This window comes from Ursus arctos, unplaced genomic scaffold, assembly GCF_023065955.2.
Source record: "Ursus arctos isolate Adak ecotype North America unplaced genomic scaffold, UrsArc2.0 scaffold_37, whole genome shotgun sequence".
Classification (NCBI taxonomy): Eukaryota; Metazoa; Chordata; class Mammalia; order Carnivora; family Ursidae; genus Ursus; species Ursus arctos.
Genome location: NW_026623053.1, coordinates 5,121,514 through 5,149,196, shown reverse-complemented (window position 1 = coordinate 5,149,196; position 27,683 = coordinate 5,121,514). Strand labels below are relative to the sequence as shown.

General features: G+C 43.0%; 1 protein-coding gene and 1 gene segment (V, D, J or C); both read right to left on the bottom strand.

Moving 5' to 3' along the window:
• The window catches only part of LOC125282282 (T cell receptor alpha chain MC.7.G5-like), a 263,076-nt gene that overhangs the window by 183,806 nt on the left and 51,587 nt on the right, over positions 1-27,683 (bottom strand). The window lies entirely within an intron of this gene.
• On the bottom strand, positions 2,611-3,213 carry LOC130542549 (T cell receptor delta variable 1-like). The segment is given in 2 exon segments: positions 2,611-2,932; positions 3,112-3,213. Coding segments are annotated over 2 exon segments (363 nt in total).

Sequence of the window (27,683 nt, the reverse complement as noted above, 5' to 3'; positions counted from 1 at the left end):
TTTTCTGGTAATTTCCTCATGATTAGACTGGGGTTATGGGTTTTGAGGAGGAAGACCATGGAGGTAAATACCATTTCTCATCATGTCATATCAAGGGGACAGGCTACCAACATGACCTATCTCTGTTGATGTTGACCGTGATCACTGGGCTAAGGCAGTATTTGTCAGGTTTTTCCACTCTAAAGGTGTTCTTTGTCACCTTTTCCATACTGTCCCTTTTGCAAGGAAGTCACTGTGTGAGGCACACACGTAAGGAGTGGGAAGTGTGGGGTGTCTACATATTTAGAATCCTTCCGCATGGGAGATTGGTCTGTTCTCCCTCATGTATTTATTCAATAATTTATATCAGTGACCCTTGGATACTCATTTTAAACTTTGGGTTATTACTCAATACTACTTGATATATTTTGTTGCTCCAATTGTTCCAGCTTTGGCCACAGCGAGCTTTCTCAGTTGATTCCTATGTCCCTTTAACCTAGCCCCGTCATGGATGGTGGTGGTGCTTTTCTTTTTTTGAACACTCTAAGATGCTTCAGCCTCATCTTGCCTCAGCCCTAGAGTCAGCCATTTCTCCAAGGAGCTCTGGTTCCTTTTATTGAAAAATGGTATTCGAAACCAAGATACGAGCCTCACCTGCGTGGCTCAGTCAGTTGAGTATCTGACTCTTGATTTTGGCTCAGGTCATGATCTCAGTGTCGTGGGATCGAGCCCCCTGTCGGGCTCTGCGCTTCTGTGAGTCTGCTTTTCCCTCTGCCCCTCCCCCTGCTCATGCTCTTTTCTCTCAAATAAATAAATAAATAAATACATACATACATACATATATACATACATACATACATACGTACATAAAATCTTAAAAAAAGAAGAAGAAACCAGGATACGAGATCTAGGCATGCTCAATGCTACTGTGCTATCCTCAGAAACATCAAGGTGTGAAATAGATTTTGAGAGATAGTGAGTTCAAAAGGTAGAAATGGAGGGAAACATATTGCAGGAGAGGCAAACAGCAGGAGCAGAATTTTGGACTTGGGAAAAGCACAGTGTCACAGGGAATCCAGAAGTTTTAAGCAAGCACGATTCTTTGGATGGATGCTATAGGGAGATTGATCTGGCAGCACTAAGCAAGGTGACCCAGAGCAGGAAGAGTCTGGAAAGGGAGGGAACAGCTAAATGTCCGGGGCAATAGTAGGTACACGTGTCAGATTAGTCCCTCCTCCTTGCTACCCGGGATCATGTGGGAGGAAAGAGTTGAACAACTGATCTAATATGAAAAGTTTGAAGAGTTGTAACCTTTCTCAACTACAGCACGCCAAAAGCTTAAAAAAGTAATTTCAAAGTATTTTATTTGGTTAATTCGTTTTACCCAATGTTGTCTTTATTGAGTTATCTTTTTTAATTAGGTCCCTTTTGATTGCCAGTAATGGAAAACCCAACTCAAAATAATTCATAAAAAAAGAGAAAATAATTATCTTGCATTTTTGGTGTCTTCCCTCTATCCCTTTGTGCTTATGACTTGGGCGCACACTATTCCCTTCCTCCCGCCAGAACTTGAGTTTCTTGGCCTAAGGACTTTCTCTTACTGCCCAGCCTGCTTGGCAGACTTAAGTGCTGGGGAATCAGCACTCATATCCCCAGGAGTTATCTTCCACCCATGACACGCGAGATTTGGGGTATCAATACCTTAGCTCCTTTGGCTCTCAAGTTGGACAAGTTGAAGCAAGTGTCTCACACTGGTTCTCAGAGATCCCTGGTAGGATGAAACTCTGGGTGCCCGCAGTGGCAGCTGGCTTGAGAACACACGTGCCCTTCACTGGCTGACTTCCCTTCCTGTCATTCTTCCCAGAGCCCCTGGGATCACCTCCCAACTAAACCACTTGCACTTGAATCCTTGTCTTCTTTGGGGGAACATAAGCTAGGGCAGATGGCGTGTACAACTGGAAAGTCCCAAGTAGATCTCTAATCACTGCAGGGTCTGGAGCCTCAAACAATGTTGTGGGAGCTCAGTTCACCCTCTCTTTTCAAGATCATGCTCTTCCTTTGTGGTGGGAAGGGGGCTGCTAGCAGCTCTAGGTTTCCAGCCTCGCCTCTTACCTCCCCAGCAGTAGTCCTAAGAATTTCACATTAAGTTTTGGGTTGGGGGTTTGGGCCAGGTACCCATCCTTGAACAAATTGTTGTGGTCAGAGAGGTGAACTATGTTAATTGGCCAGGGAGCACAAGGGTGGGTTCTGCCTCATCTACACCCAGATATGGGGTAGGAGGAGGCGTGGCTTGGTTACCCAGGGAAAATTCAGGTGTTGTCACCAGAAAAGGGGGATGGATGTTGGGCAGATGGAAAAGACAGATGAGTATCTCGGTCAGCTATGTCATCCTCAGGCACCAAGATTCCGAGATGACAATGCTTTTGAGGCTGGGATCTTATAACCACAACTCTTTCTTTGATACCAGATGTGGGAAGATTGTTGCTAGAACATTCATCAGCTTCCTCTAGACCCACCAGTGCCACCCACCGTGTCTGTCTACCCTTTTCCTGTCCTGCGGGTTGTTTTCTCCTAAGCTCCTGGAGCAGGTGGCTGTTTCGTGCTGAGCGCAGGGGGTTTTTGTAAGGCTCTCCCTGTCACTCTTCTCACTGTGTAGTTTCTCCAACAGCACAGAAATAGACGCCTGTGTCTGAAGGCTGCAAGCCCGTGATGGTCAGCTTTAGGGATTTGCTTCCTTTCTGAAAGGACAGAGCATACCGTCCTTGCTTTTGGCTGCTGCCATCAGAAAACATGCTAATGATTTGAGTCATCTTTCCATTGGGAGGCTGGTGATACCAGTTCATCACATAGTAGTTATAGCTGAGTGTGAAGCTGCAGTCCAACGTCACAGACTGTCCCTCCTCTCCACGCACTGTACTCGGAGATTGACGGACCTTGTCCGCATCGCTGGATCCTGTAGAAAAGAAGAAAAACAGGACTTAGCTGCTGCCATTGCTGCCAAGAAAGCTGTCACAAAGATTCAGGTTTTGACCCGGAAAACAAAGTGGGGAAAGGCACAGTCATGTTCTCCTCTAACTTCTTTCCCAAACCTCCTTCCTCGGGCCCCGGCCGCAGGGTTGGTGCGCTCCTTACCAAGGTGGATGAAGGCCGCCAATGTGCATAACACAGCCAGCAGCCTGGACTGCATCCTCGGGGTCCTTCCCGCCCAAGCAATGGCTCTTATTCTGCCTGCCACCTGCCAGGCCCTTTGTAGTGTCACTGGAGCTGGGTGGCCCTGTGGTTTTGCCTCTATAGGGCTGGAAGCCGGGGTTCTGCCCACGCAAGCTGAGTCACACTTCCTGCTGTCTGTGTTTGCCTCTCTTCCTCCAGGCCTCTCTTCTCTAACTGATCTGTAACATGCTGCATGCTGTTTATCATGAAAACTTGTCCAATGTAGACATAACCAAAAAGGAGAACGTAGACAATACAATCCAACCATAATCTCATCACCCAGAGATAAATACTGTTAACATTTCGCTGTATTTCTTTCAGTATTTTTAATGCAAATATGCGTACTTTCAGGGAATTGGGATCAAATTAAAATATTTTTGTTTACCGTTATGTACACGAGCGTGTCACAGGTCACTCACTGCATGTGAACATGTGCTGTTTACAGCTTCGCGCTACTCTGTCGCATCAGCGTGCCTGAATTTGTTTAAGCACCACTGTTTGACAACATTTTCTTTCCTCTTTGACTGGTTTAAATATGATTCAGTGGACATTGTAGATATAAGTCTTTGCCTTTCTGACAATTTATTTGCATGTAGCTATGTTGTTTTAAAGTTTTTAATTACGGGAAATGCAAACATCCACAGAAGAGAGAATAGTGTAATGAAACCACTTGTACTCATTGTCCAGGTTCTTCAATTACCAACTCATGGCCGATCGTGTTAGTTCTCACCCTCCTCATCCTACACACATCTGACGTCTCCCACTTCTGCTTAGTTTAAAGCAAATCCCAGACATCTTGGGGCTGTGTACTTTACTCAGGAGACACGTAATGTCAGATCGTCTTGTGTGTGTGTGTGTGTGTGTGTGTGTGTGTGTGTGTTGCTAGTGACTGTTCATAAACAATGACTAGATCTATTGTTTGCTTAGGAGTTGGTTTGCAAAACGATGATATTCTAATGATATCATTTCTACTTCACTCATTAACTGAAGTATTTCTATAAAGATAATTTTTCCTTGTCAACTACTTGATTTTTCTTTGGGGTTAAGTGTGTGATTCTTTCCATTCATTTATTAGTCTTCAAGATAATGAGCTGGTGACCTTTAGGGTGGCCAGCCATCCCTGTTTGCCTGAGATGGAGGGGATTCCTCAGGACATGGGGTTTTTCGGTACTAACCCCGAAACAGTCCCAAGCAAATCCCAGGCAACCACGATAAATCTCCAAAAGTAATTGAGGAGGATTCTTTTATGAACTCATGGATTTAAACACACTTGGTGTGTTTCAATCTGTTGGATTCATGGTCTTTTTGACGTGGGAATTGTCCCATCTTTACCAGCAGAAATCCTTCCAGGCTGCTCCTGGTCTTTTTGATATGACCTCTGGTCCGTGATAGTTTTCCTAGTTTTCTGGGAGGAAGAGATATTCTAGGCTCATTTGTACACTTTCTCCCCCAGAAACGGAGTCAGCCATGTGTGATTAATGGTAAATGTGTTTTCTCTTTCCAGTTCTGATGTTTTTATTATTTTTCTGCACTCGTTAAGACATTTAGTGAAATGTAGAATAGAAAGAATAATATTGGATATTGTTGTCTTTTTCAAATTTTTAAGGGAATGCTTTTAACATCTCACTTTGAAAACAAATTCAAAGATTCCCTTTGCCAGGTTAAGTAAGTTCCCTTTTCTTCCTACTTTGTGGAAAGCCTTTAATTATAAATACTATGTTAAACTTGACCAAATCACTTTCCTGCATTTAGTGAGAGACTTTTATAGTTAATATCTTTATGTGCGGTATGTTGCACTGATATTAAACACTCCTCATACTCCTGAAATAAATCCTAATCGATCATGGTGCACTGGTAACACTTTTTAATATCCAATGCTGGTTTGGTAAGTAAGTTCTAGGAGTAGTCATTGCTTTTCATATGTAATATTGGTCTATAATTGTCATGTACAATCTGTTTATTTTTGTCATTGTGGTTCTCTTGGTCTCATAAAATGTCTTCTTGTTTTCATTTTTCTCAGTACTCAGGTATGGAAATTATTGGTCTTGGATTTGATGTAACTTGCCCGTGAAACCATATGTATGCATGGAGTATTAAATTTCTTTAATTTACGTATAAATTCAAGTTATCACTTTTTTCTTGTCCGTTTTGCTAGACTATAATTTTTTAGAAAGTTTTACATTTTGTTCAAGTTTTCAAATTTATTTGTATGAATTTACTCCTTGCATTGTCTTATAATTATTTAAATGTTTACTATGTAGTTACGATCTTCCTTTACACAACTTTTTTCTGTCTTGCTTTTTTCCTTGACAAATTTTATCAGAGAATTGTCCATTTTCTGATTCTTTTCAAAGAACCATTTTAAAATGATTCTTTCCTTCCCTTCTTTGTCTTTATGTCTTTAATTTCAGCTCTTATTATTACTATTTTTTCCCTTTGGTTGTATGCTCTTATTCTCTTTTAAAACTCTCTGATTGAATGTTTAGCTCATTACAATCAGTCTTTTTGTTTTGATCTAGTTTTAAGGCTATAGAATTTTCTCTGTGTCCTGCTTCGGTTCATTGCACAAGTTTTAAAATGTGGGCCTTTCACAATTGTTCAGTTGTAAGTATTTTAACAATTCAATTATAATTTCTTTTTTGTTTCATAAATTATTCAGGAGTGCATTTCTTTTTATTTGAAGTTGGCTTTTTAGTAACAGTATCTGACTTTGTTCACCGTAGTAAACGAACCTGATCGGTATGACATTGATGCTTTCATACTTATTGAGATTTGCTTTTTTGTGGTCCATTATTCTAATTCTTAAGGAATAATTTCTGGATGTAGAATTGTTGAGTAAAATTATTTTATATGTATTAACAAATAACCTCTACAATGACTATACACATTGACATTTCTATAGCGTTTTCTAAGAGTTTTGTTTCATGACATCAGCATCTAATGCTTAAAAATATTATTTAACGATTGGTAGAGAAAAAAAATTATTTCCTTGTTGTTTTCATGTGCATTTTATCACTGAGGTTAGATTCTTGTCATGTTTGTATTTGTTATTTTTTTATTTGGAAATTATTTGTGCGTATCCATTGCCTTTTTTAAATTGGTATAATTTTTCTCTAATTTCTTTGTAATACTTTATTTTTTAAGGCTATTAAACAGGTTTGTGCAAAAAAGATCAATGTCCCAGAGTCCACTACTGATTCTTAACCAGATAGGTAGGTGGCTGCATGTTTATTACGACAGTTCCTGAGCTCCTTGAACTAGTTGTGTATCCGGTTCCTCCCAACCCCACAATTCACCATTACTTTGATACATCTTTACATTTAAACCACCAAAGCTCTGTGGCCTTAATCCAAGTCATTTCTGAGAAATATTTCAGAAGACCGTGAGATCTTGGCTGCTGCAGTGGTCATTCCAGAAGAGTCAAGGATGACATGAGTACCAACGGGCCCATGTGAAGGTTAGGGTGACCTGCTCAAGACAAAGGAACAACTTCTTCTGACCAAGTTATTCTTCTGAGGGGGGTTGTAATAAAGGATGAAACTGTTACGAAGTGAACCGTATCCAAAGAAATGATAATGAAATGGGGGAGGTTCTCACAATGAAGAGGTTTACAAGCCTGGGATTGGGTGTAAGACAGGCCTCTGGAAAATCGCACTTGTAGGAAAAGGAAAGTGTTGCTCACAGAGTTTCCCAAAGTTTAGGAGAATCTAAAAGTAATTTTGCCTTCAATGACCTCATTATTATTCAGGCTTCTAATTATCAGCCCTAGCCTTTTTTTGCCCTAAGTTCGGCCTCCGGCGCCTCACCAGTCCCCAGAGAGTGTCCGCGTGTTCTCATAGTTCTGGGAGTTGTGTTAGTGGACAGGACTGCCCCCTAGAGGCCAGACCGAGGAGCAGCCTCTTTAAAATGTCCTAGGCCAACGCTTCTCAAGGCTGGCGGCACATTAGAATAAATTGAGGAGTTTTTTAAAAAGGGCTCAGCCATGAGCCCTAGACCACTGGGACTGTGGGGACGCATTCCAGTATCACCATATTAAAGTCTACACTTGAGTGAAAAAACAAGACCACAACGCAAGCGACCGCTCTGGAATAAATGTAAACATACACAGAAGCAGAATTACTAATGGTAGGAGAGTAAATAAGAGATGTTGGGAGATGGAAAAAGGAGATATTTTATCTGAAGGTTGACCTTATCTCCAGTCGGGGGACCTAATCCATTTTATAAATTCGAACACTGACACTTGGAATTTGAATGTGACAGATTTTTGGTGTGTATTTGTGATGTTCCCAGGAAGGTGCTCGTTTTCATTTATAAGCTGATTAGCCAAATTGGCCTCCTAATTCTTAGAACTTACTTTTCACTCAGCTTTCCCTGAGTTCTGGGTGGCTGGAATAGGAGTCAACAACTCCGAGCTATCAACTAACCCTTCACCAAGGGCTTGGCCTCAGCGCCAAGACTAACATTTTGAGAGTTACACTTCAACACCAGCACTAATTTAAATGGCATCTTTTCAAACCATAGACTCACACGCACAAAAATTAGGATTAAAAGGCCTTTTGAGGCTCCCCAGCCTAACTTCCTTGTTTTAATGATATAGAAAAAGCCATTAGAGCATTTTAGTTTTGGCAAACAAACAAATAAAGGTACCATACTTGAATATCTTCTTCTCTATCCTGATTTCCTGACCTTCTCATACTCTGAACAAATGGGATACAAAAACTCTGAAAAGCCTCAGCCTGCACTACCTGGGGATTCTTTCTATCTCTAGTTATAGCCATAGAATTTTCTTCCCACTGTCTCTCCCTAAAAGAAGCATAGCACTGCTAGCGGTCCTATGGAGTTTCTAAGTTGTTTCTGGGAGTTTCTATTTCTGGATGTAGACACATGGTGGATGCCAAATACTTGGGAATAGATGGAGGGAGGAGAGAAACAGTGCTTGAAATACCTCTCAGGTCTGACCCCTCATGGGCTTTAAGTTACGAACTGACTCTCTGCATGGTCCTGGCTTCCTGGCGTGCATCAGAGAGGGAAGCCAGGCCATGTTTTTCTAGATAAAGCTCTATCTGCCTTATGTTTGGGGTTAACAGAAATCTGGGCTTCAAGGATATGACCATGGAGTCTTAGAAGGAAGTGAAGAACATGTTATTGGGAACTGGAGGAGGGGAATCCTGTTAGGTAGTGATAGAAAACTTTGAAATCACCTCCCACAGTTATGCAGAAGGCTGAATGTGGTTATAGAGCTGGGGAGACGTCGAAGCCAAGTATGGAGGTGCCACTGGGTTTCTTCTTGCTGTTTATAATGAGATGAAGAGAAGAGAGATCAATTGAGGAAAGAATTGTTAAACAAAAAGGAACCAGCACTGGACGAATCTGAAAATTCTCAATCTCTTCAAATGGAAAAAGAGGCTAAAATTAAGATAATGTGGCAAGAAGAAGACAACAGAGTATGACTAGATATATAAACTTTTGTTAAAACCTCGGAGAGATTGAAAGGCAAGGGTATTCAGTCACACAAGGAGCTCTTTCAAGAGGTTTGGTTGTGCTTTTGGACCAAACCATGGGACTTCGAGGAAGCTTAAGGGGATGGTCCTGCAGCTGTCTGAGGAGGAGCCACAGAGGGAGGGTATCTGGAAAGGATCCTGGGTGTGGCTTTTTTTCTAAAGGAGTAAACTTCACTGGAATCCACAAGGAGACCCACGAAGTTTTTGAAAAAATTTTTTCAGCAGAAACTCTACCAACTTGGATTGAGAGAGACAGAATACAAAATACAAGGGGGCTGTCGGACCCCTAAGACTGGCAGGAAACAGGTTGATAAAACCACTCAACTGCAAACATGTGTTAGCTTTCGTGAAAGAAGAGAGATGACTCCGAGGATGGAACTAAGAGCCAAGAGGGCACAGTTGAGAATTATTCCCAGGCCGCAAATCGAATCAAGGAACTCTTAACGTTTGTCCAGCTGGACTTCAGTCAGTCCTTTTTACCCTTCATTTCGTCCGTCCTCTTTTGGACCCAAATGTCTACAGCTATTATCTTATGCCTTCCTGGTCATGTCTGTCCTAACATTGTGATCTGGGTGTTGGGGAGCAAATCACTTGTTTCACAGCTTGACAGATGGAGAGGGATTGTGCCCTAGGAGCTGTACCTTACAGATCACACCCAGGACCTGCGTTTGAACGCGGACATAATTTAGATGATGAGATTTTGTCTATGAGCCGATGCGGTATGGGATGAGATTCTTGAGATCTTTGGGTGTGTGTGTGAATGTAGTTTGCAAGTAGGAGGGATAGGAAACTTTGGAGGTCAGATGGTGGACTGTGGTAGAGAGATAAATCCCTGTCTCCCAGCGTCCATGCCCTGGACAATCCCCACTCCTGACTGTGGGAGGGACCTGTGAGTAGCTTCTAACCAGCACCATATGCAAAGGTGATAGATTATCCCCATTTTATGTTATATTAGAAAAGTTTCTGTCTCAGCCGACTAGGATGAGAGATTCTCCTTGCTGGTTTGATGATATAAGCAGCCATGTTGGAAAAGCCCGAAGGAACTGCAGGAGACTGCTAGGAACTCTGGACAGCCGCTAGGGAATAAGTGGGGGGTGGGGGGGCTCCAGGTGACAGCTGGCAAAAAGGCTGGCTCCTCAGTCATGCAGTTGCAAGGAAATGAATTGTGCCCCAAACCTGAATGAGCGTGGCAGTGGATTCTTCCGTAGTCAAGCCTTTAGATGAAAAATGCGTCCCCGCCAAAACCTTGACTGCAGTCTTGTGCTACGCTGTGCAGAGGCCCAGAGAGGCTGTGCCTGGACTCCTGACCCGCGGGACTGCGAGATAATTCATGTGTGCTGTTTTCATTTGGATGTGGCGTCACCCCGATTTCCAAAAAAGTTGCATAAGAAAAACAAGGCTGCTTAACTTCAGATCATGTCACACCACATTTGTTGTTGTCCTCAGATCGAATTCCATCAGCCCTCCTGGAAAAATTAGAGAAAATGCCCTGGGATTTTCAGATTTGCACTCTCAAGGTCCATATGGGTTTTGCTAAAAAAGTGGCAATGGCAGATGCAGATGATATGTTTTATGCTGGGGTGCTAACTCCGGGAACACGATAATGAGCTGCTGAGCTGAACGGAAATTTAGAAGCTGGTTGGACCTGAGAAGTTCAAGTCGCTAACTAGATATCCACCCATACGTATTCTGATCTCTGGCCGTTTAGCACAGCTCTCTAGAGTACCGTTATAAAGAGAACACTGGGGGCGCCTGGGTGGCACAGCAGTTAAGCGTCTGCCTTCGGCTCAGGGCGTGATCCCGGCATTATGGGATCGAGCCCCACATCAGGCTCCTCTGCTGTGAGCCTGCTTCTTCCTCTCCCACTCCCCCTGCTTGTGTTCCCTCTCTCGCTGGCTGTCTATATCTCTGTCGAATAAATAAATAAATAATCTTAAAAAAAAAAAAAGGAGAACACTGGGGGCCATGAAAATCAACTAATTGTGTTCTATTCTTCTGACAATACAATTTTCCTGGAAGATACAGTGCAAACGCATACCATCTTATCTCAGGGAGAGTGACATTAGAGGTGTGGTGGATTGGCACCGATCTGAGCTAACATTCCCCGTGGCGTAGTGTCATTCACGGGACCGTGTGATCGATGTGTTCATATGTCTCTGTTGGGCGGAAACTCCTTTCCCCTTGTTCTGTGTTTGCCAGCAGTAGAATGTTCATTAGTGTAAAAATTCTGACTTTTCTCCACCCCCTCACTCAGTGCTTCCCGGGGAGGCAAAAGCATTTCCTGATTACCCTATGTAAATTGCACTCTTCAATCTCCTCTCAGCCTCCTGTTTATTGCTTTCATAACACTCATCCCAATTTGCATATATATTTGTTTATGTATCTGTTTATCCTATCTTTCCTGTTAGACAATATGGGACCTGTTGTCGGGTATATTTTTCCTCTAGCATTATATCTTTGCAATCTAACACAGTGCCTGCGACCTGTCCACTGATAAATGCAATCTAAAGCAGCACGATTGTTCTGAGGTTTTAGAGTGGGCAAGGATGAGGGACATAATCTTCAGAGAGGTATGCACCAGGGGTTCAGTACTAAAAAATGGGGAGTAGAGAGTCCTTGAGGCAAATGGAGTGGTCTGAGTGTGAAAGTGGGAACACACTGTGTTTTCAGGGAAAGCCTACTCTCAGGAGGGATCCTGGGTCAGTTCGGAGGAGAGAGACCATCTGGTCTGGCTGCACTAGCAGGACCTCAGGGTTCCGGGTGCGTGAGGGGCCTGGGGGACCGCAGGAAAGCCAGCAGAGGGGAACAGCTGTCTTAACTGCTTGTCCTAGCCCACTCTCCTTCCTGCGTGATAGGGGAGCGGTAGGGACGAAGTCAGAAATATTCCATTTGAGACATCCAACCAAGCTAGACGGCTTGGCTTGGTTTCTGGGTTCTGCAGGGAGGCAAAGCTCAGACAGCTGGCCGTTTTTTAAAACATGACTTGCTTTGTTTTGAGCAAATACTATTTTCATCTGCTGCCCAGTTACCTCCGGGATTAGACTCAGGGAGGAGAATGCTGCCCAGAAGCAGGTCTGGGCACCATGACTGTCTCCATTCTCTGGGCCCCACTGGGGGAATGTTTTCCAAATATAATCAGCAGTTTCCTTCCAGGCCCCAGAGGACCAACCACTCACAATTGCTCTTTCCCAGTGTCTTCCTGTGCGTGTGTGTGTGTGTGTGTGTGCGCGCGCGTGCGTGTGTGTGTGTGTACTGACATCTCCAGGCTCCTGCAGCCCGGGCTTTTTTTTGCCACCATTCTGTTCTCGTGCCCTCTCGGGAAGCACAGTAATACAGGTCCCTGGCCAGGACTGTGAGCTGATGAGGTTGACGAATTTAGCCTCTTCTTGGAAGTTCACTGACTAGCATCCATTTGTCGAAAAATCATTCTAATTATGCAGAAGAATAAGATAAATCTTCCACCTACTGGGAAGCTGTTTGTAACATTCGAATCTTAATCAATAACACAGATAGTGTTCTTCTAGACTAGAATCGTAGCTCCTCTCCTGCACAGACGTTGTTGGAGTTAATGGCCCTTGGAGCCTATCTGGGACCTCTGGGTCAGAGAAGAGAGCAGAGGACTCTCCTGATGGGCTTCCTAGGGACTCCAGGTAGGTGTCAGGTAGCATTGGTTCAATTTCCCATGTTTCCATCAGAAGAGCTCTCCAGTAAATTCTGGTACCAGTAACTTGGGTACTAGGGCAGGCTTCCCAGGGTAAGGGCATAAGTCTCTGTAAGACCGCCCTCACTTCAGACATGAATTGCTAGTTCCAGGTCCCCAGGCCGCCCTCATTTCTGACCAGCTGGCTACACTTTGGAGAGTCCCATAGTCCCTCAAGTTTGATAGTCCTAGAGAATGACTCACAAAATTCAGGAAAGTGCTACACTTCTGATTAGTTTTATTATAGCAAAAGGATAAGAATCACAATCAGCTAATGGAAGAGGTGCATAGGGTGACATCTGTGAGGGTTCTAAACATGAAACTTCGGTCATCCTTCCCCTGTGCAGACCTGGATTGTGTTATTTCCTCCTGACCACGATGTGTGACATGCACAGGGAAGCTCACATGAGCCTTTAGTGTCCAGAGGTTCTAAGTTTTTATTAGGACTTGATCATACGTATTGCTCATGTGCCTGACCTTTAGCTTTATAGCTCCTCCCGAAAGTTCTGGATAATACCTTTCGTCTTTGGTTCCTCTGGAGGTCGAGAAACTCAAAAGGCTTGTTTCAGAGCCCTCATCATAAATCACATTGTTAGACAGATGGTGGCCAAAGCCCTCAGGCAAACAAGGATACTCCCTATGAGGCAGAACATTCCAGGGCCTTGAGATCATCTCCCAGGGGCTGAGGATAAAGGCCAGACTTCTCTTTGGGAAAGTTAATTCTTCATTATAGAGGCCCCAAACCACTGGCAAATATAACCTCCCTGCATTCCCGAGGCTGCAGAGCCTGAGATGTGACCCGGTCCCAAGCTGAGGCCATCCCTAACTGGGAAGAAGAACATCATCATGTCCTGACTGGAGCAACTGGGTGGGCCTTCCACCGTGGACAGTCTCCCCTCTGCTGGGGATACTGACCGGTCATATTCAGAGTCCCTGGAGCTATTTGGCACTACTGTCCCGGAAGAGGAAGTGGGGTTTCTGGAAGGACAGGCTACCAGCTCATCTTGTCAAACCCTTGCCTATTGATCTGTTTTCTTGTTTCCGCTCTTACACTTTAAGACCCGTCTCTAAAAGGACAGTCGCACATTCTCCAGGCCAAGGCTTGACTGTGCTGCAGGGTGAATGAGAACCGAGGGTCACTGGTTCCACAAGTATGGGGGTCCCAGCATGTGCAGATGCTTGTGCTGAGCGCTGGAGGTACTGTAAATAAGAGACACGTGATCGCTGAGCTCACGCAGCTTGGATCTGGTCTGGTGGGTGGAGAGCCACCCAAGAGGATTCCCACCAGAAGTGATGTCTAAGTTAGGGTCTAACGATGGTTTTGAGTACATGGTGTGTGTACTTTGGTGGCAGGCGGGGAGTGGCAGGTGCTGGTTAGAGGGAGAAGGTACCAGGCAGAGGAAGTAAATGCGAGAAGAGTCAGCGATCATCTGTGGGCTTCTGGACTTGCCTGTGTCTTGAGCTGCCCAAGCAGGGCTCTGCCAAAACCCCAAAAGCCTGTTGGTTTCCAACAGGGGTCTTGCTAGAGGAGGCCCTTGAGGTGTGAGCTGGCTCTTTCCTCACAGGCTGGCTTCAGGCTACTCTCTGTTTCTAGATACGGGCATGGCTCCACCATCGTTCATTTAACTTCCTGCACCCAGCTCTGAGCCCGCAGCCACTCTGACCTAATTTTTTACCTACATAAACCCCTTTTAGAGGTCCTCCCGCACTGGCTTTCAGAAGGATGACTAGAGACAATAGAAATATATCCATTGGTACTGTAAATGGTACCCCATTTTTATTTAGCAAGTGTCTTGATTGAAAAGTATCTTCTTGTTGGCTGAATTATTTCCCTCTTATCTTGTAGGTGTTGTATTTCATCCCCAAACATGAGAGCTCAGCAAGGTCCAGAACCTTGTTCTACCACCCCATTTCTTCTCTTCTTTTAGAAACACATAGATAACCATTAAGAGTGCTTAGAAAATGAGTCTTGAATGTGGGGTTTTCTGCTACATTACAAATGGAAATCAGAGGGAAAGCAGGCAGGGCATAGACCTTTCTCATTCCTCTCCTCCCACTCTTCACACTCAACTAATAAATGGATTTCTTTTTTCCCTAAGAGAATAGAAGCAACCAGAGTGCACCTTCTTCACCTGCTCGCTCCAAGTCCGCTGACCCCACCGCAGGTGAAGCTGTGGTCTCTGCCTTGCCTTCTGTTTAACGGGTGAATCCTCCCTGCTCACTGTAAGGCCGACTCCTCCATTTACGTGCTGGACCCTGTCACCTTTGCCAACTCAAGGACTTTGTAATGTTAGGTTCTCCCTCTGCATTATCAATTTCTCCCTGATGGATCATTCCAGTCGGTATATATAAATATTCAATTCTGCCACTGATGTTGTCTCATACCCCCCCTAAAATGTCTTCTGCTTGGCAGATTTTAATGCTGTAACATGGGGAAGGTAAAAAAAAAAAAAAGTGGGTGTTCTTATATTTTCTCACCTATTTCTCTGTTATGTCCCTCTTCTCCCTCTCTCAGGACTCTTTAAAAATATTTATAGTAGGTTGTTTTATTCTGACTTCAAAGGAATGCATATTCATTCTAGATATTGGGAAAACACAGGAAAAAATATGAAGAAAATAAAACTCACCTTCTAAATCAAACATGCAGAGATAAGCCTCTGTGACTTGTGTATTAGCTTTATATATGTGCATTTACAGAATTGTAACAATGGGGCATATTCACTTGTATTTATTGTATTTTTTTTCTCAACAGCTAGAGTATTTTCAGATTATTAATATGGCTTTAATGGCTGCATTTGGAGAGAAATTGCCATGATTTATTTAACCATTCCACAACTGGTAGATATTTATATTTTTCCAATTTTTGACATAATAAAAAGTATACAATGAAATACTTCTGTATAATTATTGATGCGCATTTAGATTAATTCCTATGAATTAAATTTGCAGGAGTAGAATTAATGAGACAAGCACATAAACAAACTCTCTCTTTCTCTCTCTCTGTCCCTCGCAGCAAAGCTCAGAATCCAAATACATGGTTTTTCCACCGCTGGACCTCTGTGTCTTCAATCAGAAGACTTCAGGTTTGGGGCGCCTGGGTGGCTCAGTCATTAAGCACCTGCCTTCGGCTCAGGGTGTGATCCCAGTGTTCCGGGATCGAGTCCCACATCGGGCTCCTCCGCTGGGAGCCTGCTTCTTCCTCTCCCACTCCCCTGCTGTGTTCCCTCTCTCGCTGGCTGTCTCTCTGTCACATAAATAAATAAAATCTTAAAAAAAAAAAAAAGACTTCAGGTTTTCCAAAGCACTCCTTAGCCCTTCACTTCAACGTTGGTTACTATAATTTTCTTAAAAATCTAAATCCCTAAATTACAAAAATGATTCACGCTGGCTGTTACCGTCATATAATACAGAGATGGGTGGGAGAAAAAGTCAGCCTCTCCATCCTCCTCCTCTCCCGCCAAGCCCACCCTCCTGAGGCAAGCAGGGGTGCATGGCCACACGTGCCTTACTGTATAGGCTTTTAAGTGTATAGGTTTTCTTTTGTTTTGCTCTTGCAGAAAATGGATTTTTACTATAAGCACTATTGGTCGGCTTTTCTTCTCCAATAAATATATCATAAACATCCTCCCAGGCCAATGCATATCATTATAACATATTCTTTCTAATGGCGACTTTACAATCATGATATTCTAGATTTAGTTGCTATTTCTGGGTCAGCAACGTAAGTGGAACTCAACTGGGTATTCCTTTTAGTCTTAGCTGGACTCCCTCGTACATCTGGTCCACTGTGATCGGCTACAGGTCAATTTGCTGATCTTGGCTGGGCTCTCCCACGTGTCCAGGGCCTCAGTGGCAACTGGGCTGACATGGCTGTGGTCCACATGGTCTCATCCTCTAGGAGGTTAGCCTGGCCTTACTCACATAGCAAAAGCAGAGGTCTCAAGAGAGCAGGCAGGATAGTCTCATGCAGGCAAGGTCTCATAAGGTGTAGGCTCAGAACTTGTACACCGTCACTTCTGCCACATTCTGTTGGCCAAAGCAAATCCTAAGTGCAGCCCAGATTTAAGAGATGGAGAGATCGCATCGACCTCTTCAAGGAAGAGCAGCCAAGTTGCAAAGAGCATGGATTCAGGGAGGCACATGCCATTGTGTCCTTTTCTGCCATCCATCACACACGCGCGTTCCATTGTTTAGCCCGCGTCTACCACCGATGAGCATTCAGGTCACCGATATTAACCTTCTTAAGGATTTTGGTAAATATTAGCATCTAAGAAATTTGTACTAGTTTATATGTTAGTCAGCAGTGTATGACAGTGTGTCTTACCACCCCTCAGTATTCTAGGAAGGACCCGTTCCCCCCAACCCCCATCAATTTGTTGTAAAAATATGCTACGTCTCATTATTTGATTTTGTATTTTGTTAATTGTCTGTGGGGTTGAATTTATTTTCAAAATCTTATTAATCCCTTTTATTGTTTCTTTAGCAAATTGACTTTTTCATGGCTTTCGTCCACGTTTCTATTGAGGTGTGAAATTTTCATATTTGTTCATAAATGTTTTTTATTTTTTAGGACATAAACCAATCTGTTTTAAAAGGACAAGGACTCAGATGATTCAGCAGGCCAATTTTATCTGTCACCAGTTTTAGGGTAACCAGAAACTGAGTCCTTCTTAGCGCCCTGGCTCTTTTTTTTTTTTTTTTTTAAGATTTTATTTATTTATTCGACAGAGATAGAGACAGCCAGCGAGAGAGGGAACACAAGCAGGGGAAGTGGGAGAGGAAGAAGCAGGCTCATAGAGGAGGAGCCTGACGTGGGGCTCGATCCCATAACGCTGGGATCACGCCCTGAGCCGAAGGCAGACGCTTAACCGCTGTGCCACCCAGGCGCCCCTTTTAGCGCCCTGGCTCTTTGAGCAGAATTATGCTCAGGTTATGCTGAGAACAAATTCCAGCAGAACTCTGCCATACCCGTTCTTCTCCAAGAAGTCTTTCCTTTAGTTTTCACGAATAACATTCCATTTTCTTCTTCATCTTCTTTTTTAATAAGTAGAAGCCTATAAATTTTTAAAAAAAACAATAAAGAAGTTTAAAAATGCCAAGGAGCAGAGCCAAGATACTTCATCTCTTCATGACATTTGAGGGAAGTAGATTCAATTCAATTAATTTATCAAGAATTGTCTATAAGCAAGACACAGAGCTCGACGCTGCTGGTGTCGAAATATGAATCAGACAAAGTTACTGCTGTGGGGAATTCGGAGCCTAGTATATAGCTCATGTTATGGAGAAGCTGTTAAGACTCAGAATCCACAAGTATACCAGGCATTACCCGTGGACTGAGTAAATGTCGACAACAGCACTCTGATTCATTAGCAGCATTCGTGAGTAGCTACCCTTCACTGAGTGCTTTCACTGTGTCAGGCACGGTGATGAGTTCATTTTATTTTCATTTTATTTTTACTTACTTTATTTTTTTAAAAAAGATTATTTATGTATTTGAGAGAGAGCGAGCATGAGCAGGGTGAGGGGAAGAGGGAGAAACACACTCCCCACTGAGGAGGGACCCTGATATGGGGCTTGATCCTAGGACTCTGAGATCATGACCTGAGCCAAAAGCAGACACTTAACTGACTGAGTCACCCAGGTGCCCCGATTTATTTTTTTTAAAAGACTTATTTATTTGTTTGAGAGAGAGAAAGAGAGAAAGAGAGAAAGAGAGAGTAGGGGCAGAGGGAGAGAATCTCGAGCAGGATCCACGCTCAGTGGGGCTCGATCCCACGACCTATAAGATCATGACCTGAGCTGAAATCACAAGTCGGATTCTTAACCAACTGAGCCACCCACGTGCTCTGAGAAGTTTGTTTTATACATATTTGTCCTTCTAGGTTAAAAATTCACATGGATGTATTGTGGTTAGTGAAAAACAAACACATTTATTTAAAAGTATTACTGTATTCATAATATTATTTTTTTAATCAGTGGATATTGAAAATCCATTACTATCTGCAAAAATTTTTGGATGTAAAAAGGAGGTCTCCATGTTTATAAAGGTGGAGGGGCACCCAGCAATAAATGGGGCTTGGGACAGAACCTCTCTCACTGAGGATTGACATAAGAATAAAAGTGTGATCGACGGAGGGTAAGTTTCAGGAATTCAGATACCGACACATCAAGCTTATTCTCCGTTTCCGGCCCGGAACTTGAACCTATCACATAGTCTTCATTTTTGCACCCAGTGTTAGTTCCCAGTCCTGGTAGGAGGAGCAGATTTCCCACTGGGGGACCATGGGTCTTTTCTGGAGGCTGCTTTGGGGTATCTGGTGGCTCACTCAGTTTGTGTGGGCTCTTCTGGACATTTAGTGAGGGTTGGGGAGGAGTTAAGAGCCAAGCCAAAAGTGAGTATGAGAGGAAGGAGCACATCTGGGTATCTGCTAATCACCTTGTCCCGGTGGGAAAAAAGTCCTGGTCATCCTCGTTGGCCCTCCCTCCTTTCCTCCTTGCCCTTTGCTCGCCCAGGCCTGGGACTCTAGGCCACAGGAAACCACTCAAGCCATCGTGGACCTAAGTACTCCTGAGGCCGTAGTTCTCAGCCACATCCTCCACGTCTCCTCATCATGGTGGAGTCGGAGAGTTTAGGAAAAGGACACATTACATTGTTCTACACAGTGGAAGGCAAGAAGGGAACAGCGTTGACTTTTCTTCCCCATCACCATCACGCTTTCAGAGTCCTGTAAGAGTTCCTTGCAGAAGACAACGATAGATATGACTTTTGGAAAGTTTCTTCATGCAACTATTGAACATGAACAAGGATATTTTTTCCCTCCTTTATGGGTTTTCAAGTGCATTTGAAGTTGAGAAAACACTGAATACATCCAAAAGCAAGTTGAACGCTGTCAGACAGAAGATACTGTTGTCATCTCAAAAAAAGAAATTGCAATGGGATTTGAAGTAAATCTGCTAGAATCATCTTATTTATTTTTTTTAAAGATTTTATTTATTTATTTTGACAGAGAGACAGCCAGCGAGAGAGGGAACACAGCAGGGGAGTGGGAGAGGAAGAAGCAGGCTCCCAGCGGAGGAGCCCGATGTGGGGCTCGATCCCAGGACTCCGGGATCACGCCCTGAGCCGAAGGCAGACGCTCAACGACTGCACTACCCAGGCGCCCCAGAATCATCTTATTTTTTTAAAATTTATTTTTACAATGAGAAATGCCTTTAGCCATGTTACAAAATTTTGGTGAGTCTGCTCAGTCCTTCTACATTGATTGAAGAAATTTGACCGAAATCAGCAATGCTACATTTAGTGTTTGCTGATCACTGGCCGGTGAGTCGGGACAGCCTCCCACGGTAAATAGAGTTTACAATTACAATAATCAGTGTTTCCTAACATCTCACCAGTGAGGTCTCTGTAACAAACATTCCTAGTTAACAGTTCTTGGAAACATTAGGATGACATTTTCAATATTAGAGGAAAAGCTCTTTGTTCTTTATAGGAAAGTTCTTTGCTCTTCTCGGTGAACAGAGAAGCAAAACCCTTTCTTATCAATATAAAGTACAAAGCACGGATTTCGCTTACATTTTATAGTCACTGGTATATAACTCTACATTAACTGCTTCTCTCATCTACCTATATGCAAATAATAATTAGCATTCATTGAACACTTATTATGCGCCAGGTTCTAGGAACCCTATGAGGTACGTGTTATTTACTATACCAATTCTTCCAAAAGATCGAAGCAAGAAGTGGAAAAATTTGTTCAAGGTCAGAACTAAAATATGAAAGATCTGAATGCAGATAGTCTGTACCTAGAGCCTGTGCTTTTTACCTCTCTCCTATGCTATAAATTTGTTCCACTAAACAAAAGCTTATTGTTAACCCAGAGTTTTTCAGTCTCAAAAGTCTTGGTGTTGATAATTTCTTGACATTTCTGTCAAATTTCTTTCTTTCTTTCTTTCTTTCTTTCTTTCTTTCTTTCTTTCTTTCTTCTTTCCTTCTTTCTTTCAGTATTTAGTTTTAATTTGACTTTTAAACGGGGTCAAATCAAGGATGTTTTGGGCTCATAAAAATTCATTTCCACAAAGAGCTGCTGGAAGAAAATATACATCTGTTCACTGAGACATTATTTCAAAACTTCCAGAATATGTGCAGGCTGGGTCTTTTCAACACTTCACTAAAACATAACTCAGTGTGATGAGATCAACAAGAAGCTTACATTTTAGTAGGTGACAACAGGGAATAAAAAAAGACGCCATTTTCCTATTAAGCCGTTCTGTACTTGGGCTTGGTGACACCTGCTGATTGATGATCTCCTGCTGGCGTGGCCTATTCAGCAAAAGGACCGACACAGATGTGTACAAACAACACGGGGAATGGGGGCGTCCAATCTCTTTTTGAAATAATGCAGTTTTGGGGTTAGATTTATGATGTTTTTAATTGGCCACGGTGGCTCCTAGGAGGTTTCTAAGAAGGTGGAGAAGGAGTGTTTGCTAGGCCTTGAAAGTCAATTGTTCAGAAATTTCAAAACATATGCCGGTCAATGGGTTTGCTGTCAAAACAGAGAAGATGGATAGAGAGGAGGACATTTCTTTAGAAAGCAGCATGCAGTCCTAGCCTTTGAGTGCCCTTAAGGGAGACCAATTTGCAAGGCTGGTATTTACTCTTTCAATTGGCTTAGTTGTGGCATTTACATAGTAATGTTTTCAGTTTAACTTGGGAATGTTATTTTAAGTCCTATACATGCTGCATATAAAAGTGTCCAAATGAATTATCTTATGTGTTTCCTGTTTTTCAATGTTTGTTTATGTGCCTCTTTGAAAGGACTGCTTGCCAATCACCCCCTTCATTCTTTTCACTGTCAGCAGGGTCCCCTAACAGGGAATATGTCTCTCCCCCCCCCCCCCCCGCCCCGCCCCGCGCCTCTAGTAACAAATCCTCATATTTCAGGGTGATACCAAATTCCATACTAACCCAAACTATTTCTTTTAGTAAGTATTCAGGATACTGGTTTTTTAGCTGTAGTGTTTTGGTTTCCTGGTCTTAGAAAGAGCACATAACTTTTGGTAGGCCCGGGAGTGGGCGGGGGCGGGGGGGATGTAATACACTTGAAAGCCATTTGTTATTTCTGTAGGAGCAGAGAAGATACTGAATATGGCTGATCTGATGAATAGAGATGTCATGGCTAAACATTTTGCCATTGACCCAGATATACAAAACAGGACAGCTTTCTTTTCTATAATAACTGAATTTCTAATTCCAACAACCATTTGCCTGGTATCCAAAAACCTATGTTAAGCAAATAGAAGGTTTTCACAATTAAATCCTAATTTTCGAAATCTGGTCAGAATTTTCTCCACCGGTTCAAGTCACCCCCAGCTCCCACCTTCTTGGAATGACATAAGTTCTGGAGGGTATAAATGATCCTGGCATTGCTTGGGGGCACCCGGCCCCACTGGCATGTGGGTGCAGTGCATTGGGTCATCCGTCCAGGTGTCTGAGTCCCTGTAGGTTTCTGGTTGTTGGTCCACATGTTCCGTGTCCTTTTTTATCATAAAATTGTGGCCACTCCAGATTCACTGAGGCTCTCTGAGTTATTTTCCATGCTTTTTGTGTACGTGTGAAAATTCATCTGCCGTAACATCAGTCTAGCAGAAGCAGGCTGTCTTGGGTTCTCTGAGCCCTTTGGCACTACTGCACAGCCATCTCTGGAAACTTACAAGGATATTGTCACCAAGGCGTTCTGATAGGAACTGGTTTAAGTCTTCTACTCTCAGATTCCTACAAACTTCCTTGGGGCTCCATGACTGCCCCTTCCACCCATTGGCGGGAGATGGGTAAGGAGGTAGGGCACAGAGATTGTCGCCAATGTCTTACTTCTTGGTTTTGTCTCCAACACCCTTAGCAATTTCCACAGATCAGAAAGTTTGCATTAAATCTAGAGCTGCATTTAATTGGTCTTTGTATCAATCTAGATTCTCAGAGATTGTTCTAAAGTATAGATTTTTTTTTAACTCAAAATACATAACCCTAACTCAAACCCCTTTCTTTCATTATACTGTTTCTAGAGAAAGTTTCCAAATTTTATTTTGAAGTTTGAAAGCAAAGAATTTACTTATTCTTTTTTCTTTTGTGCTCATCGTGTTCTCCCTCCTCCAGTACGAGAAGTCAGGACTTCCCGCCTAACACGAAAGGGATCAAAGGGCAAAAGGGGGTTATCAGAAATAAAATACGCATCTGCTCATATGCAAATCTTACTTTGTCACAAAGACAATTAGGATTGGAATTAAGATAACCAGTTTATTTTTTTATTTTTTTTAAAAAAGATTTTATTTATTTATTCTACAGAGATAGAGACAGCCAGCGAGAGAGAGAACACAAGCAGGGGGAGTGGGAGAGGAAGAAGCAGGCTCATAGCGGAGGAGCCTGATGTGGGGCTCGATCCCAGAATGCCGGGATCACGCCCTGAGCCGAAGGCAGACGCTTAACCGCTGTGCCACCCAGGCGCCCCAAGATAACCAGTTTATTAACACCTTTCTATAAGATCAGAGAAAATATAAGTGATTACCTACTGAGAAACCATATGGGGGCACTGGTAAGAGCATGAATTAAAGAGTCAGATGGTTTGGATTCAAATCCTGGGAGGATGTAACCTAGGGCAAGTTATTTAGCCTCCTTCTGCCTCCCTTTCTACAAACTGGGCTGATAACGTGGGTCGTTCTGAGAATTAAATTAGTTAACATACGTAGAACATTCAGAACAGAAACTTTCTATAGTAAACGCTTAACAAATACTAATTATTATTATTATTAGACATTGCCAACGCATGTGTTGAGAACATTTAAAAGTAATTACCTCATATATACACGTGTTCCAAACAACATGCACAGACATTTACTTCCCTTTCCAGCTGCTTTGCCCATACTGTCAACTTCACTTTTTTTCCCTCTCTGTTGTTATAACTGATTGGTTGCTTAAGAATCAGAGAGATACACCCTATTTTACCCACATGGAATTGCTCCATGCAAAACGTAGCCACTCAGAGTTGGTCACACAGTGAGGTTGAGGGCATAGACCTCCGGACTGACAAGTCTACCCAGAACTGGTGACCCCGATTGCAAGGAGTTAGGAGTCAACTATAAAGCTAAAGGAAAGCACCTACGCAAGTCCGTCCTTACTTCTGACAACTACACATTTAGGCGTTTCCAAAAACTGCCTTAGGTTCCAGAATTCACTAGAAAAACTCACAGGATTCTCTGAAATGTATGATACTCATGGTTACTTTTATTACCAGAAAAGAATATGTCGAAACATCCAAGGTAAAAGATGCATGGGAAAGTCTGGAAGAGTTCCAATTCGAAGTTTCTGCTGTCCTCAGAGGCAGGTTACCCTCTCGACATCAATATGTGATAAATAGTCACAGAGTATCGCCAACTCAGGAGGCTTCCCTGAGCTTCGGTGTCCCAAATTTCTATTGGAACGTCATTATGTAAGGATGATTGATTGATTGCCTACGTGGTTGACCTCAGTCTCAGGGTTAATGGATATTGTGTAACCCAAAGCCTCCACCATAAATGATACGCTCGGTCTTTTTGGTGCACGGTCAACCCCTTACCCTGAGACTGTTGGGTGCCACCTGTCCCATGCTGAGTCGTCCTGTTAGCAGAAACTAACAGGTGTGATCCTAGAGGCCCACCATCTGCGACAGATACTCCTATGATTCGGTAAAATCCAAGAATTTATAAGTTATGTCCCAAGAGCTGGGACGAACTCCCGTCTTCAGGCAAAGCATACTTACTGCACTTACTTCCCACACTTAGTGGAGCGGTAAGCAAATCTCATTGCCAGTGATCCAAGTTTTCCCACCGTCTCTCAGGGCCTGGCCCATTTGGGTCTCTCATCTGAGCCTGATTCAAGTTTGGAGATGGGCCATCAAATGTTACTGTGTCCACTCTCCATACAAACATACGCTTTGTGGTTTTCCAAGTTGACATTTACGTGTGTGTGAATTCTCCTTAAAGTCTTTATTTTTTATCTTCACTCATATTGAACTACAATCTCACTCCCAGAAGCACTGTTTTGTGTGCCTCCAAGCCTCTTTGGGCATTTGAGTATTTGAGTTAACGGATGTGTCCCTGCGAGCATCTGTAGTACGCAACAGTCCAGGGCAGAGTAAGATAGACGCCTGGTGGCTCAGATTCATTCATTCATCAGCCATCCCATTCCTTCGTGGCAGGCACTATTCTGAACATGGGCCATTCACGGAACTGAGAGGTTAATGGGAAAGACAGATATTTATTACACAGATAATCACACAGAAATACATAGAAATTGTGATAAGGCCTATAAAGTCAAATCTGTGTTACTATTTCATAGAAATTACAGGGTTCTGGGGCGCCTGGGTGGCACAGTGGTTGGGCGTCTGCCTTCGGCTCAGGACGTGATCCCGGCTTTATGGGATCGAGTCCCACATCAGGCTCTTCCGCTATGGGCCTGCTTCTTCCTCTCTCACTCCCCCTGCTTGTGTTCCCTCTCTCGCTGGCTGTCTCTCTCTCTGTCGAATAAATAAAATCTTTAAAAAAAAAAGAAATTACAGGGTTCTTTGAAATAATAAAACAGAGGGAACAAATTTAGATTGGGGGCAAGTGCTCATCGAGGAAGTGATATTTAATTCAAGATTTAAAGAATGGGTACAGATTAGCTAAGTGACAGGAAACTGATTTGAGAGGAGCTGGTAAGAAAGACATGAAGTAAGCTTTAAATTTAGTCTTGGACCTGCCTCCCCACTCCCACCAAATGAGGAAAATGTTCCTTAATTTAAATTGAAATTCAAAGATCCTTTGTATCTGAGATCCTTTGTATCTGACTCTGGGGGGTCAGGAAGAAATCGAGTGACGCTATTTAGTGAGGTGGTGAAGAAACACTGCAAGAAGAGAAGGCTGTGGAAAGTTTTCCATTTGTCTCATTCCCACATCGGTAGCATTGAAGGCTCTTTGTAATGTTCAGGAGGCTGGTTCCTGTGGAGTCTAGCTTCTGAGATCTACTGTGTATTCATTCCATGACATATCCTGGGCCAACCATCAAAGTCGACTTTGTTCCCATGCATAGCCACAGTTCTGCCCGGGAAAGGAACCGGAAATCCTTGTAAAGTATTATGAACTGTTCCTTGTTGGGAGGAGTCGAGTGTGCCCCAGTGAAACAGTGAAAAAGCTCTCATACTCAACGTGAAGTATGTTGGAATGAAAGCCATGATGGGCCTCGGACTAAACACTGTGAGACGTCTGCGTGATAAATGACAAGAAAGAAAGAGTAATTGGCTTTACTTTGGCTGAGCAGCCGAGGATTTGGGGAGGGTTATTAGATGACTCACAGAATCATCATGCAAGTTGGAGAAACTCTGGGCCTGACTTCTAGGAGCGATGACCAGAGCCACTCATCCAGCTGGCCTGGTAAAGAGGCCAACCCCCCTCCCCTCACCCGCTCCAGCAAGAAAAGGGATGTCCCTGCCTAGACTATTCTTCATGTGGCTCTTCTCCCAGTTAAAGGCTCAGGTCCACACTCCAGCTGCAAGGGATCCTGGGAAATCGTTATTAAAAACATTTCTACCTCGGGAAGGCAGAATTCACAGCATGTGGAACTGTCAATGTGGGGATCATGTTTGAACCATTTTGGAAGCCATTACTGCTAGTTGTTCTTCAAAGTAAAAAAGAATGCCCAAAGAGATATAACAACAAAGATGATTACAGGAATAAAAGAAAGATGCTAAAGAATTAGAAATTCTCAGTCTAACAAGATAAAGAATGAGAGAAATTATAGAAAGTATTTAATAATTTAATAATGTCACAATAAATAGTATAATGAACTTGATCACGAAAAACTGAGTAAAGCTGAGGTTTGAAGTTGATTTAATTATAAGGGCTTTACATCATACAAAACCACATTCTTACAAGTATCAGCATGGTTTGAATTTATCCTAACTTGACACTTATATAAATGAATTCAGGGGTTAGAAATAAGAACTAGTTTTTTAAAGACACTTGTACTACTGATATCAGAAAAAAACAGGCTTACCAGTAACTGTTCTTGCCAATGCCATCCCTGGGTATCATTTATTTTTATTTATTTATTTTTTTAAGATTTTATTTATTTATTTGAGGGAGACAGCATGAGCAGAGAGAGGGAGAAGCAGACTCCCCGCCGAGCAGGGAGCCCAATTGCGGGGCTCCATCCCAGGATCCTGGGAGCATGACCTGAGCCGAAGGCAGATGCTTAATCGACTGAGCCACCCAGGCACCCGGGGTATCATTTATTTTTTTCACTCTTTATCTCAAGCAGACAGGGCTGTTTTCTAAATATTTATATGAAATGATTCTTTTATTGTTTGAAATGACCAACAATCACTAGTGACTAGAGCCAGAGAAAATGAAACGTATGAAATTCTTCATCAAAGAATTGAGAGATACATAATCAGTTACCTTCCTTCTAAATTCTAGATGCACTTGAAGAGGCAAGTTCCCTCTAATCCTTTTGGATGGCTTTTCCTCTGGCAGTGGGTAGTTCCTTCCTGTCTCAAGAGCCCCCTGCTGAATACGTGAGGGGATTTACTGCGGCTCTTCAGGTTACTTCTCTCGGCACACCTCTCTTTTCTCTGGTGTTCTGTCCTATGAATGGTAGCTCTTCCCATCTCGGCTCTGTCTCTTCAACTCAGGGAACCACCGCGTCCTGCCTCACTTTCTCCTCCTTGTGCCATGGTCTGGAGACTTTCTCAAGGCAATACTCTGGGGCAACAGTAGGGCTTACCTCAGTTGTTCTCATCTCTCGGGATCACTCTCATTCATCACTGGTAGATGGTGTCTTAAAAACTGCTGTCTCATCGAATGTGTCTGGGGCTTTTTGGGATCGCTTCAGATGGAAGGGTAAATCTGGTCTCTGTCATTCTGTCTTGGCTAGAAGCAGAAATCCAGGCAACATGATTTTTAGAGGTCGTATCCATTATACAGATGTGCCAAAAAATCAGTTTTTCTGTTGTTGGACATCTAGGTTTCTCCTCTTTCTCCTTTCTTTTAAAAGAAGTTCTCATAATCATTTTAGAAACATAAATCTTTGTACATGATCCAACTTATTACTGCTTCTATTTTTCGATAAAAGTAGAGTGTTTATTATTATCCTAGTTTTCCAGGTGATGAAAGAACTGAAGTGGTAATGTGGTTTCTCTAAAGTGATGCTCCCAGGTCACTGGGACCAGGATTCCAGGGTTTTGCCTACTAAACTCTGCAAAAAGTTTTTTTCAACAGGAGCCTAG